The 14,591-nt window shown below is 39.9% G+C and overlaps 1 protein-coding gene across 6 annotated transcripts in view; it reads right to left on the bottom strand.

The window, feature by feature from the left end:
• The window catches only part of TAFA1 (TAFA chemokine like family member 1), a 293,761-nt gene that overhangs the window by 173,129 nt on the left and 106,041 nt on the right, over window positions 1-14,591 (bottom strand). For 5 of the 6 annotated variants that reach the window (XM_048958045.1, XM_048958044.1, XM_048958046.1 and 2 more), the window contains one exon: window positions 13,942-13,977. The exons of the other annotated variant lie outside the window; for it this stretch is intronic. In XM_048958045.1, coding sequence (XP_048814002.1) covers window positions 13,942-13,977 — 36 coding nt within the window. The remainder of the gene's footprint in view (window positions 1-13,941; window positions 13,978-14,591) is intronic. 6 annotated transcript variants of the gene reach the window in all.

The raw sequence follows: 14,591 nt of genomic DNA, 5'->3' as shown, positions 1-14,591 counted from the left end.
TGCATTGTGCTTATCTCTGAGCGCAGTGACGAGCAGCCATGAGCAACAGAACTGAGCGAGGAGCTCCTTCCAACAAGGGCATGCACTGCAAGAGCAGAAAAGCAAATACAAAACATTGGAGTTCAACTGGTCCTTGATAAACACCAGGCCTTCGTCCATGACCCACTTGCCTGCTGTGCCCCCTCATTTGAGACCTCATTGGAAAACACCAGGTGTCACGCAGGATTTATTACAGGCCCTCTGTATATGATTAAGTTCCTTCTCAGCTTCAGGCAAGGCTAAATTAATTTGACTTTAAACTAAGCAAATGTTAGTCTAATGTGCGCATGTGTTTCTGCTCTTCCCTGAGAGAGCAGGTCCTGCTTTTTTGCAAGCAGCTGAGACTCCTTTCTGAAGCCAATAAGCATTTTGATTGATTAATCACTAAGGATTTATTGCCTAGTGAACAAATGATGTATTATCTAAAAGAAATGGAGCAAGTGGTGTCTGTAGGGATGTGTCTGATGATCAGACACTGAAGATGAGACACACATTCCTGCAAAAGCATATCTATCATTTTAACTGGTACTATTTGCAGAGGAATACGCGAGGAAGGAAGGAAACAACCTGCTTCCATGTAACTTTTTTTTTTTTAAAGGGTAATCAAGCTTAGTGTTTTAGCCCAAGGAGACACGTCCTTATTCACATTCGGAGTAAGCAGCGCTTAGAAGTAGAAATGCTTGACAAAACATGGTAAGAATGGCCAGTACTTAATCACTTTGAACTCAAGGAACTAACTCATTGGGTTTTTGTGCTACACCGATCACGTAATTCCCAATTACAACCTTGATGTAAAACTTCAGTTTCTTGGGTATGTGAGTTAGCAGCTAATTATTATGTAAGTGTTAATTATCCTTAGCCAATACAAATTTCTGAAGTCTTTGGGCTCTTTTCTTTATATCCACAGGAAAAGGAAAGAAATGTTCTGGAGAGTGAGCTCTCCCTGTTTTAGCCATAATTTCTACTTTGTCACCCATTTCTCTTCAAAGCAGGAATTCTGAGCCCTGTATCCTGCAGAGAGCCATCCCACCTTCCCAGAAAGGTGAGGAGAAAGACATGGGTCCCACTGGGGTGATGGAAGCACGGCCCCACTTTAGCAGCAATGAGCACAAGGTTGTTTTGAAGCATTGAAAAGGGAAAAATAACGTGAAACAGCAAATACAGGAATAGCCAAGGAGCCAGGCTGGTATCTCTGCGCAGCACTGCTCTGTGCTCTGCACTGATATTGGCTTGCTTGGAGCGAACCTGCAGATCTGCTCATAATGCTGCACTGCACAGAATGGATACTATGCCCTGCTGCTACCACTATACAAATAAACAAAAGCTGAAAAACAGCACATGGGTTTTGCACTTGTTTCAATCCGTTTGAAGCTGACTGCAGTCCATTGGGTGCTACAGAAGAATCCTAGCTATCCCAGATCCTAATTAACCCTGGTGATCACGTCAGGACATGCACTTCTTTTTTTAATAGACCTGAGAAGAATTTATGATGAAACACCTTCAGTTATCCTTATCGCACCTATTTTGCCAATAACAAATAATTTTAATGACAAATATTATGTAATAGTCTGAACTATAAGAAAACACTTTGCAGGTATAAAACTGTAAGAAAATGAAATGTTCTCTGCAACATTAATGGGCTCTCTTGGACAAGTTACGTTTCAATGAAATATTAATTTCTGATCATTTGTCATGTGTTAATTAGCAGAATAAGCTGTAGGAAGTCTAGATTACCATGCAAATGTTAATTAGGTCATAATTTATGTTAAGCATTTCTAAGTATAGGAGCAACAGAATCTCATTTAGCAGCAGTTGAACTTTAGAAATAATTTGCATTTACAACAGCTATTTTTCTATTTAAATTTGACAGTTACTACATTTTAATAAATACTAAAGAATCCACGTTTAAATAATGAAAAGGTTTGAAGCTGTCCAGACTTTTCTTACCCTTCTGCCCAAAGACACACTTCTGCTAGAAGTCTTTGGACAGGGATAGGGAAGGTGGGAGCAGATGGCGAGGTTGCTTTCCAGCGTGACAACTCACGGGTGCCTTAGGTGGCCTGGGGATGAACTAATGGCTTTAATTTATATCAGAGCCAAAACAGAAAACCCTACAAGGGCAGAGATGCTAGCTTGTCAGGGTGGTGTTGGAGGTCACCCTCCATACAGTCAGTTGCAGAAGCAATGACCTGAGGAATTCACCTTTTGTTTTTCTAAGCAAGTGGCTCCGAGAAGCAGTTGAGATGAAGAAGATGGCCGAGGAAGAGGAGAATCCTTTCCAACATTTCTCCCACAGCTCCATCAGGAATAAAATGAGGAGATGGAAAAAAGAAAAAAGAAAAGGGGGGGGGGGGGGAGGATGCTCCTGCATTTGTGAGTCAAGAACATCCTCTCACCTCAAGCTCCTTCGCAGGTGGCTTCATATTTTGTACTGATTACAAAAAGTAGCTTTTTGTCAACTAATTAAGCAAGACTTGCATCCAGCCCAAGCCACATGTGACCGTACAGACAGCTTTTGGGGCTGCTGTTGCTTATTGGCCCATTACCTGCCAGTCTGAGGCAGCGGAGAAGCTGGCTGTGTCGGTATTTTATGTGGAACAACTATTGAAATAAACAGCTGCAGTGACACATTGCAGTGGGATGAAGATAAATTTATTTTTCTATTTCCACACTCCCACAACTTTTACACCTCCCCACACAAATCTGCCCAAGCTGCTTCCACTTGGTTGGTATTATCAAAGGAAGAAAAACAGCACTGGGGCTCTGAGGGAATACTGGCATCGACTCTCCCTTCCTCACTTTGAAGGTCAACATTAATTGTTGTTTTAATTTGTTGAACAGCACTTCAATTGACTTTTTTCAGTTTTTGTTGTCGTTTTGTTTTTAAGAAGGAAAAAAAAAAATCATTAAATTAAATAAGAGTTAACACAATTGATGCAATCCCATTTCAAACTGCAATGGCCAGATCTGTCTTCTCCACGATACTTCTAAAGCACACAGCATCAAGTTGGAAAATCATAGTCCAGCCATAATGCCATGTGAATTGGGAGCTAGAAAAATAATATCTTGGAAACAGATATCGTAGAGAAGAAATAAATTTTAGAAGTACAAAATTTAGGATAGTTGCTCTGAAAAAGGCGAAGCAGAAATAACACGGGATAGAGAGAGACAGCAGTGCGAGGGACCAGGAATAATCAAGGGTAATGAACAAAGATTTAAACAGTTAATTTCCAGCAGGTACAAACAAAGGGGATGGACACAGGAAAGCATAAGTAGCTAATGACATGGAAAGATCAAGCAGAGATTTACTTACCATTCTTCATAGTAAAAAAACCAAGTGAAGAGTACTAAAAGATGCCACATACCAAACTGATTTAATAGTCATGTCACTTTATTACATGTCTACATAGCACACACACCAATATTTTACTCTAGCAGGACTATGCATGGACTTTTATGCATGGTAACTGCTTAGCTCTGGGTCACTACACAAACTTGAGCTTTACTAGCAAAAGGAACAGAAAGCTGGAAAGGGGGAAAAGCAGGTCCCTGCATCCCACTGCTGCAAGGGAAATCATTTCCCTGTGGCCACTGAATCCAACACCAGCTCACTGAGCCATAGCACCAGCAACCCTTGGCAAATAAGGGATGCTTTGTGAGCATGCTGCACATGTACATAGATTAGTCACCACAGATATTAAAAATGTGAGTTTCTCCTTTTCAGAGAGTTGTCTTTAATAAGTATTACTGATAGTATTATGTGTACTATTGATTGCAGTAATTTAAGCCTCCCAACTCTGAGGGAATTCCCTGCTCCACATTTTAATTAGTATTATTTTTAAACAGAACATAGTTATTAGCAACATATTTCAGCAGAGATGAGCTACAGTGTCTTGCCCTCTTTTTGGAACATCACTTAAATCACTTTTTTACACTATAGCAGCGTTGATCTCACAGCATCTCTAGCCAAAATAGCTTTCTTTCACACTGCCTATACATTTTTCAGGGCAGAGATGCGATCGATACAAGCAAAGGACTCTGAGGAACTCAAGAGGAACAAGAATAGTTTTTGTGGAATTGATGTCGCCATGCATCCATTAGCCCCGCTCACTAATTAGGAAATTAAGTGTCTGATTGCTCCCCTCTACTGAAGGTCACCCTTAAGGCCCTAACATAGGGATTAGATGCTAATTAAGTGCTTGCTGGCTGCTGCCAAAGCATGGGCTACAAACTCTAGCAGATATCTTGTCCTAAGTCTGATTATTATTATAAACAAATACATATATGCACTTCTCTATAAAGAATATTTGAGAGCTCACAAGCCTGAGGTTTACTGCTGCAGTTTGTAAGCTGATAGCCCACCACACACATATACCTCATTTTAATAACACCTTCCTTCTTGCAGAGCAGCATAGTTTGGCACACATTAACACAACAGGGCCATTCCACATTATGCATACTCATAAGTTAAAACTTAATATTGGTTAATATTACCTACACATTTTAATAGCTTTTTTAAAGTTATTAATCAAAGCCTGAGAACCACACAACACACATGATTTTAAGATAATCTTTAATTAATTTTTAATTATTAAAAGGAGTATTCAAAACAAGCACACCATCTTAAAACCTACACTAAACAACAGAACACAAAATGCAGAATTGCAAAGAACCCAGATGTGACGCTGGAGCAATACACATAGCAGCCCAGCTAGGGCAGAAGGACACCAAACACACACAGCAATCAGATCTAGCTAATATCTTCTGCTGCAACTACCTTGACTTGGGAACCAGTACAGGCTCCAAGAAGGACATCTTTGTCTTCTTTAGCAGTGTGTGGATATGCCCAGAATAATCTTTTTACGAAAGGAATATTCAGAGGACGAAGACCCATTGAAATAATAGCCCTATGCAATTGATTTTTTAAACTTGATACCTTTTCACAATAGATGCCTAATAAAAATCTAGACCAGTGTCCCAGGAGGGGTCCTTATATATCAGACACGGTCTCTTGAGTTCAAGAAAAATGTCTCTTATCCAAACTATGGATATTTGCAGTTAGTTTCTAAAGCAAGTCTTCTATATGCTATCAGGGAAACTATTCTAGCATACCAAACCGATTGTTACATCTAATCCTGTATCCCAACAACAACACTGAACTGGCTTAGTACTTTAAAAGGGAACAAAAAGCACTGTCTGAACGAACTGCATGAAAGCCTGAACAATGAGGTACTCATGAAAACGCAAACACCACAATAAGCAGGGAATAAATCTGCTGAGAACAGACCAAAAAGGCTATTAAAATGAAAACAAGGAGTTCATGGTTGACATAATAAAGAATATAAGAACAGCAAGAAGATACAGACTAAGGAGAGTTTTTGTTTCATCTTTACAGACAGACATCAGGACAGAATAAAAAAGTAGGTGCATAAAGATAGAAATAACCAGAGCATGAGACAAGAGTCTGAACTTCTGATTGAGCACGCAAGCTGGAATGATCACATCTGAGGCAGGCCATGCAGCATGATGGAGAGGTGGTCTGAGTGACACAGCTGAGGAGCTGAAAGTGACACTACTGCTATATGCAAGATGGAGGTGTTCAGGGGACGATACTGAAGAGTGAGATTCTGCTTCAGCCACAGAAATATACAATGCTCTGGATACAGTGGTCAGTGTCAAAAGCCAAAAGATATGGACATAGCAGAGATGGGAGCAGATTTTTATGCAGGCATGACTGAAATTTGCATGACGGCCAAAATGAAGCGGTGAATACAATTACACTGTTAAAACAAAGACTGTAAACAGAAAACAGCACATCTACAGATGTTGTCATTAGTCATTTGAAGCCTCTAGTCTGCTGAATCTGAGATTGTGGTTGATTTGTGGTTAGAATATTGCACTGTGAGGTGGCTCAGTAGTTCTCCTTTACTGAAGAAAACTGTTGCCTCTTCCTTCTGTTCCATGACTAGCCAGACACCTCTTTGCTGCCTGCAGACACAGTTATGTATCAGCCGCCCTCATGGCACTGAACGATGGTTGTCCTGATACAGATTTTCTGCCTCAGTGGAAGAGGTTAATTTTGCAGTGGTTAAGATCAAGAGCCTCTATTAACCATTCACTCCTTTCTGTGACGGATCACTTAGCTCATATGAAATCTTTCATAAGAGCAATGAATACAGCTCACTTTGTAAGAAATTCTATGCACATTTATATATACATATATATAAAATCCCAGAAAACAGTTCTCCAGTGCCCCTAAGACTTTTGGGCAAGGCTTGTAAAAAGCCATTGAATCAGTGCAGTCTTACTTGGCACCCATGTTTGCTGATGGAGTAACACTACAATGAAAACTCAACTGAGTGCCAAGTGCCTGCTTTGGAAGGAGTTCTGTCTTCTCTACAGGAGTAGCAACTTCTTCCATCACCTTTTCCTTGCCAGTTTTGGAGTCTGAGCTCCAAAGTTTGCATCATTTAGCAGCTTTCAGAAGCACTGCCACCCTCACAGCATCAGCTGTTTCCACCCCCCCCTGCAGCCCATCTTGGCTCCTAGAATCAGTCTCCTTCTCACACATCAGGAGAGCCTGGAACTGCTTCCCACAAGCAGTGTTCATCTGGCATCACTCTAGCACATTGACCCTGCCATCCTGGTGTGTACTGTATTGTCACACTGCAGGTAAAGGCCCTGTGCCCATACTTTAGGAAGAAGAAATCCAAGTCAGCAGGTTTTACTAATCAAAAAAAGATTAGCACAATGATATTTATGACCTCTACCCATAAAAAGCAGTCAAGAGAACTTCTCTCCCTTCAGAAAATGAACAATTCATGGGAGTCTCACAAATGGTAATTAGCATCAATTTAGCTGATTGTACATTCAGATAAGTTGTACATAAAATGGTTTCAGACGTTAGGGGAAACAACCAGCTACATACACCAATTATGAAATTTTTAAAAGACCTGGAGATAAGTACTTAATTAGAAGAATGCAGGCAATGAAGGGATTCCAGCTCCAGAAGCTGATGGCTGTGCAGTGATTGCAAAGAGGATGTGGGACAGCAGGAGGAGCGAGCCCTCTCCTCTGTGATGCTGGGCTTACAGCCCCATGAGCAGAGGGGATCAGCTCAGCTTAATTGAGTTAAGTACAGTGACTAATGCTAATCGGAATTTTTTTATTAGGATTATTTTTGAGTTAACAATATTTAAAACCTAACAGCATTGAAGCTGTTCAGCAGCGATTTTAGTAGGAGGGAGTTGCTGAGGGTCAGGGCAGCACTCAGCCCCACAGCCCACATTAGGACCTAACTGCCTTTTCCATGCTCTTCTCTCCTGCACCACTGCCAACACAGAGCCCCTTCTACAACAATTTGTGGATCTTTAATTTGTTCCACTCTCCATCAAAACTCTGACAGACTTTTCATTATACTTTAAAGCAGCTATTTTTAATTGTTTCCCAGTCACATCTAATTGTGGAGTGTAACTGCTGCAGCTTTGGAAAAAACCCCACCGTGAACTGTTACATAGATGGGAAGTGACAAAGTCAGAATGTGAGTTGCAAGAATAAGGAAGCAAATTAGTTTTGAGGAAAGCCTCCTGATATCCATGAATCCGTAATTCCCACATTTCTACAATGTGTATCTGTGCTCCTGCTGAAATTTCTCTGTGCTTACCAGTCAGAGCCAGTTTTGCTTTCTCTCCAAATGGCCAAAGATCTGTCTGGGCTGCAATTATGAACCAGTGTCACAATGACATGAAAATGTAATGTTACAGTTGTAACAAAAGCAAATCTAAAGGATCTCAAGGTTTTAATATTTCAATAAGGTTAAAGCAGGAGTGTTAAATTATTTAAGTTCTGGAATAAGATATAAGCACTAGAGCAATATAGCATCCATACTCAATATCTGTTTGTGTGCAGAGGTGATACCTACGTGATAAACCTGCAGGAGTGTGAGGTAAATTAATTTACTATGCACTTTGATCACAATACCTTCTCCTGGCCTACTAAGCCCCTTCCCAACAGACTTGCTCTAACATCCCAAATCACTGAACATTTTCATTGCTGCCAGTAAAAACAATGTTTTATAGTCTATCTCATTTTCTCCTCACAGGTGTGGAAGTTTCCTTCCTCAAGAAAAATAATAAATGTAAATTAAGCTACAGAAACACATACCGATGGGTCCTTCATATCCTCCACTCCCCCACATTATATACCTATATAAGAGACTTCAAAATGAGAACACATCTTCAGATGCTGACAGCTGGGTGAGATGCTGCACTGTCTGCGTGTGCCTTGGTGGCAGGGGAAAAATGAATCAAGAGCAGATATATAGTTCTCCAACTACAATGATTTAATATTATTATTCATTTATTGGCATTACACATCTATATATAATTCCTGGAAAAGCACTAATAGTTTAATCTACAAATGTGCTCACAGTTTGACATTTTCAGGCTATAGACAACAACATGAGAAAAATGCTAATTAATACATCCATCACTGCCAGAGGAAGTGCGATGAAACCAAAATGTTTGGCAAGCTTACTGTAAAGAAAACCTGCTACTACCTCAAATCCTCACTCGCTGCTGAACAGCACATCTTTGTACTGCATCCAAAAACACAGCACAGTGCGGGGCAGATGCACTGCACCAGGAGCCCTGAGCGTCCTCCTAATGCTGTTGCACACATGACTACCAGCTGGGCAACTGCACCTTTCCTGGGTGTCATTGAGCAACAGATCTCTGGAGGAACTGACTGTATAGTTTCGAGGATTCTGGATCTTACCCTATATATATATATAGGGTAATATATATATATATATATAATATATATATATATATATATATATATATATATATATATATATATATATATATATATATATATATATATATATATATATATATATATATATATATATATATATATATATATATATATATAATATATATATATAAAGTGTATGGCTCCCCAAAAACCCACAACAGAAATCTAGGTGATAGCAGTGAGCACAAAGCAGAAAGTGAGTTGGCTTATAGCTAAGGTATAGGTATGTATGTACACGAGAACACCTCAATTACTTTCCACCAATATACCAAAGCTTTGTTTAAAACATAAAGTGCACTTACCCAAATATCTAACTGTTAGAAACAGCCATAGCACATTTTAGGCATTTGCTCCACTTGCACTGATATATATTTTACAAGTTCTTACAGGAACCATAACTCAAGATTTAATAAGAAAAGTATTTATTGAGAAATGAGAAGAAAAGCAAGACAACTCATATTGCTTCATGCCTCATGCATTTATCCTTTATGATTTTAAGTGCTTCATTTAGAAAACACAACCCTTGAGAGCTCTGATATCTAGCTGGCCAGCTGAGCATAAAGGTGTGAGCTTAAAGTTCTGTGAAGAACTTCCTCCTGATATCCAATCTAAACTTCCCTTAAGTTTCCACAGTTCAGACCCTGATGTCCCAGTGCAGAAGCAAAGCTTAAAGGTAAAGAAATTAAAAATAAAAGAGATTGGAATAGACCTGAATAAGGAGGCTTTGCAACAGAACAAAGTCAGACTTCCTTCCTTACAGCATCTTTCCGCAAGTTCCAGCTAGAGAAGGGAGAGAGACTTCAGAGAGAAGAGGGTATCCAAAACTGGGTCAGTTGTTTACTGAGAAATAGTTATGTTACAGATATCAAAGTATTCAGAGCACCAGAGCAAAATGGAAATTTCTCATCTTCTTCCTGTTACAAGATGTGTATTTTTGTTCTTTGTGACATTTACATGCCACAGTAAAAGCAACAAGAAAAGAAATACGTGCAGTCCAGCATAAAGACTCACACTTTCATGTCATAAATGCCAAGACGACAAAGAATCTGCACTTCTGCATCATGGCTTACTGTCCTGAATGTGTTAAGCAGGGTTTTAGTAGAATGGCACCCACTACCTTCTGCACATACAGATATTTCGTAAAACTGAATTGCAAACGAAGTATTTGCTCATTCACAATATCCTCTGTAATTTATAGGTAAGTCATTGGAGGGAAAAAAAAGATGGACAGATTTCAAGGGCTGTTTGTTGCTTAATCTCAATTTATCATGATATAAGAACAGCGTGAAAATATAAGTCATACATAATGATAAAAAACAGCAAACACTCAGACATTCTTTGTTTTCTAACGAACAAATTACCTATAAAACCAATCTACATTTCCTATTTGACGTTGGCTTGCCATTGATCTGGGCAGCAGCACAAAAACACACTGTGCACAACTAACCAGTTATCATTCCAAAGCCAAACAGTGGTGCTTCGCAAAGCAGAGTTTATGTAAAAATGACAAAAGTCGATGCTACCACTTACAGAAAGACATTTCTAATATAAAGCCTCAGCTAACAATAAGAACTCTGGAAGCACCACCTCTTAAAATAAAGTGAGAATCCAGTTTGCATTTCTTCGAGGACACCAAATAAGTGCTACAGGTGTATATTTGTAAAGAAGGAGCACTGATCTCAGACACAAATAACTACATCACTCTGACAAGCGAAACCAGCTTATTAAATTAGCAGAGGTCTGGAGATGACAGAAGTCAGCTAAATACTGCAATAGCATCACAGACATCAACCCACCCAAGCTGTGCCTTTGCTCCCCACTGGCTCCTGCTTTTGTTCTAAGTGGAAGTGCAGAGGCCAGGACCCTAAGGCACAGCTTCTGCCTCCTCCAAAAAGTAGGCAGAAAAAAAATCATAGAATGGAATCATTGAGGCTGGAAAAGACCCTTAAAGGTCATCAGGTCCAACAATCAGCCTCATGCAAGTCTAACCAACCATGTCCCTAAGCACCACATCCACACATCTCCTAAATACCTGCAGGGATGGCTGTTCCACCACCATACTGAACAGCCTGTTCTGATTCCTGACCAGACTTCCTGTGAAGAACTTCCTCCTGATATCCAATCTAAACATCCTCTAAGTTTCCACAGTTCAGACCCTGATGTTCCACTGCAGAAGCAGAGCAGCTGAAACTATGCCCACCTCACATAGAGTTGGCATTGTAAGACAACAGCACTCCTTCTTGAGAGAAAGAGGCGCAGGAAACCAATAAAATAAGAGCATCTAGATACAATACAAAGCACAATTTAAGGAAAGAAGCAGTACCTTCTGCTCTAGACTTCTCTTTTTCCATAAAAAAAAAATAATTTAATCTGGCTGTTCTTTGCTTTTCTTTCAGTGTTTAGAAATCGGACAAATTATTTCAGGTTTTGTTTTCTTTTTCTTTTCCAGTTAGCAAGGAAAACAATTAAATTGCTCTAAACTAATTTCAGAACGTAAATACTGTGCCAAATCAGCATTTGATATCTTGCTTTGGCTGTCACATAAAAAAATTCAATTATTTACACTACTTTAGTCACACAAAGGAAATATTGCTTTGCAAAATGCAGTGTTACCCTGTGTACCTCTTGCCTAGGAAAATAAACAATTGTCACAATAGAAATGAAAGTCTGCTACAATTCCTTATGCACACAGAAGCTCATAATCACAAGATGTTAGAAATAATTACTTTTGCATTAATGCAGCAGTACAGATGAAATCAAGTCCAAGTTTGATTTTCAAGATCTAACAGAAGCCTCTAAATACCTTCTGCAAGCCAGGTAGCAGCCATCAGCTGGAGCTCAGCTGCCATACTGCACGAGAGAAAAAAGATCCAGCGGAAGAGCCCAGTCCAACCCAACATGAGATGGGATGTGGGATTCCTGCTATGCTTCTGTGACAGTACAAAACCCTTCTGGGAAATCTAACACTGGTTAAAAGGCATTCAACAGCAGTCCCCACCGCACCTCCAGCCTTTGTGAGTCATCTTCCAGGTAGGAGTCTCCACAGCATCATTCTCTTGGGGAGGACCTTCCAAGCTCAACTCAGAGCAATCCATGTCTTTAGAAGCAATTGAGAGAGCAAAGTTCATCTGCAGCAAATAGGCTGATTCTTTCCCTTTTATTTTTTTAAATAAGATTTATCTTGCCACAGGTTTTTATGCTGCTGTAGCCAGCCTGCAAGCATTTTGAGATAACAGCATGCAGTTAACAAGATTTGCAAGTCAGACGCGTTATAAAAATACACTCTAAGTTATGCAGAATCAGTGTTACACTGCCTGCAGGAGATTGGAAGCATTGCACTCTGGTAGGAAGCACAGCCATGGAGAGAGATAAACACACTTAAAACAAATCTTTTTGTCCAAAGACAAGCCCAGCCTACTCATCTCCTGAAAGAAGCAGTTAGGCAAAAAGTGGAGAGTTGCACATTGAAGCCAGTAGAACACTGCCCATCTGCATGTGCTGAGCCTCTTTTTTAGCTGAGAACAGGAACACAAGGAAGAAAATTCACTGCATTTTACAACTTGTTTGTCAATTGAGCTAGAGTAAGTGAACGTGAAGGCTCTTTACACCTCACAGCTGGGGCAGTCAGATAGATTATAGCTTAACCACCATGAAAGTTTAAGCTGCTGTGAAGTTGGCTTACACTAAAGCACTTGATTTCATGAAAAGAAAAAGCAAAAAGCTTCATGATCCTCACTGAGCTCACAGCAATGCTTGCACTTGCTCACCAAGCCATGCTGAGGATGCCCAGGGACAGTATGCCTGCCATGGGTACCAGCTGGGAGGACAGACTCTCTTGCAGCCACCAGACATTACCAAAAGCTCGCTTAAGGAACAGAATAACAGTGCCTCCACTACTGAAAATACATCCATGATGGAGATCTCAGTATCCTCATGTGATGCAATGCTAGATGTTATGGAAGTACTGCACATCATACATGGGGATCAGCCACGGTTGGACAAGAAGGGAAAGAAATACCTCAAACAAAAACAAGTGCTGCTTTGGGTGCTCTCTCCACAGCAAACATTGATGCTCTGGAGATTACATGTGCTGTCAGCATATGGATTTTCTTCCAACAATAGTACATAAGAATTTTGTTCATATACTTGGTTCTGATGTGAAACACAGACATTAAAGCCCTTCTTTAAAAGCAGGGAGGTCCTTACAAAAGGAACTCCAAAACTGTAATAAGAGTGTGCTACATAGTTAGTACCTAAACAAAACACAATTTTGTTCTACTTAAATTTGAAAGCAGGAAAATTCATATAGAGTTGAAATGAAATCCCAAACAGACTTTGATTCATAGATTCTGCCAGGATGAAGGGATTATCCCTTCTCACCTGTTAAAGTGCACGGCCCCTCAGAGGCAGGGAGCAGCACTCTAAAGTCATAATCCTTATCAGAAGAACTGCAGTGTAACTGTGATACTACTTTGTAGTTTGTTTCCATCTCTAGACTCTATAGATTCTCTTATTTCTCTGAAAGATTAGAAAACAAAACAGGAACATAAGCGAATAATTCAATTTACATAAGAACTTAAGTCCCCCTTGAATTACACAACCTGAGCCTCAGAAGAAGACCATGACTGATAAAGAAACCACTTGATATCCTACTGCATGTACAAAGCACATCATCATGAAACACTGCAGCTCAAAGCTAATTCAAATCCAATCTAAAAAGTCAAGGAACTCTTTTACCAGGGGAAACCATCAAATGACTCACACTGAAAACAGAAATCCCTTTCCCTTTAATTTGTGCCTATTTTTATCCCCAGCATTTGTTGATTTCCAGAGCCTGCTTCACCCAACCTGACCAGCACACTTATTTCTATGGCAATATCATGACCTCAGTGAGGTGCCTCGATTTTACTACAACATCAAAACAGTGGAAAAAACTGGGGATGTGAAGGATGAGGGTCTGATTCCCGCAATACACAAATCCAAGCACAGAAGGAAAAATACAAACAAAAGCCATAAACTGCTGCAATAGTAAATTTCCTTTGTATATAGTCTGCTGTAGGAACAGGAACAAAACATGTAACTTACCCCACAGGAAAATCTGATTCACAGACAGAGCCTTTCCTGTGGGTGAAAAAAGTTATAGATCATATTTTCCTGCGTTAGAAAATACAGTTAACAAAATTTGGTATCAATGTCAGAAAATGAAAAAGTATCTTACATGTCAAATCTGTTTTTCCCCAAATAGAAATGGTTGAGACTATTTGATAAATGCGTATGTTGTTCTAATTGGGATGAATTCAAGAGGTGTTCTGTTGCTCGTACCTCACACCCAGGTGCATCAGCTCTGAAGTTTTACAGAACCTTTTAGGAACGTGAGCGCCTTAAGAGCACACATAAAAGAAACTGATTCAAATGGAGACATTTAGAAAGAGAATAAATTGAGGGGGTGGGTGGACAATGAGTGTGGTTAAAAACTTAGAGGACAGCAGCTGGTCTGGCTACACTGAGGACCTTTCACTGAGTTACCGCCTCTCTGCCTGGTGCTCTCCTAAGGGTGATAACACCACATGCCCACTGTTCACAGCCTGCACCCAGTCAGGGCACCTTTTCAATGACTGCATTCCCCAACACTTCCTCATACCATTCTTTAAGCGGAAAGCTTGGCAAAACCCACATTTATCTTTTAGCACTCTACAGATTCTAGAGTAGACTCGTAATGAAGTTCAAGTAACAAA

The sequence above is a fragment of the Lagopus muta genome, chromosome 11 (genome assembly GCF_023343835.1).
Source record: "Lagopus muta isolate bLagMut1 chromosome 11, bLagMut1 primary, whole genome shotgun sequence".
Classification (NCBI taxonomy): Eukaryota; Metazoa; Chordata; class Aves; order Galliformes; family Phasianidae; genus Lagopus; species Lagopus muta.
The sequence above is the reverse complement of the archived record's forward strand: the minus strand, read 5'-3'. Positions and strand labels throughout refer to the sequence as shown.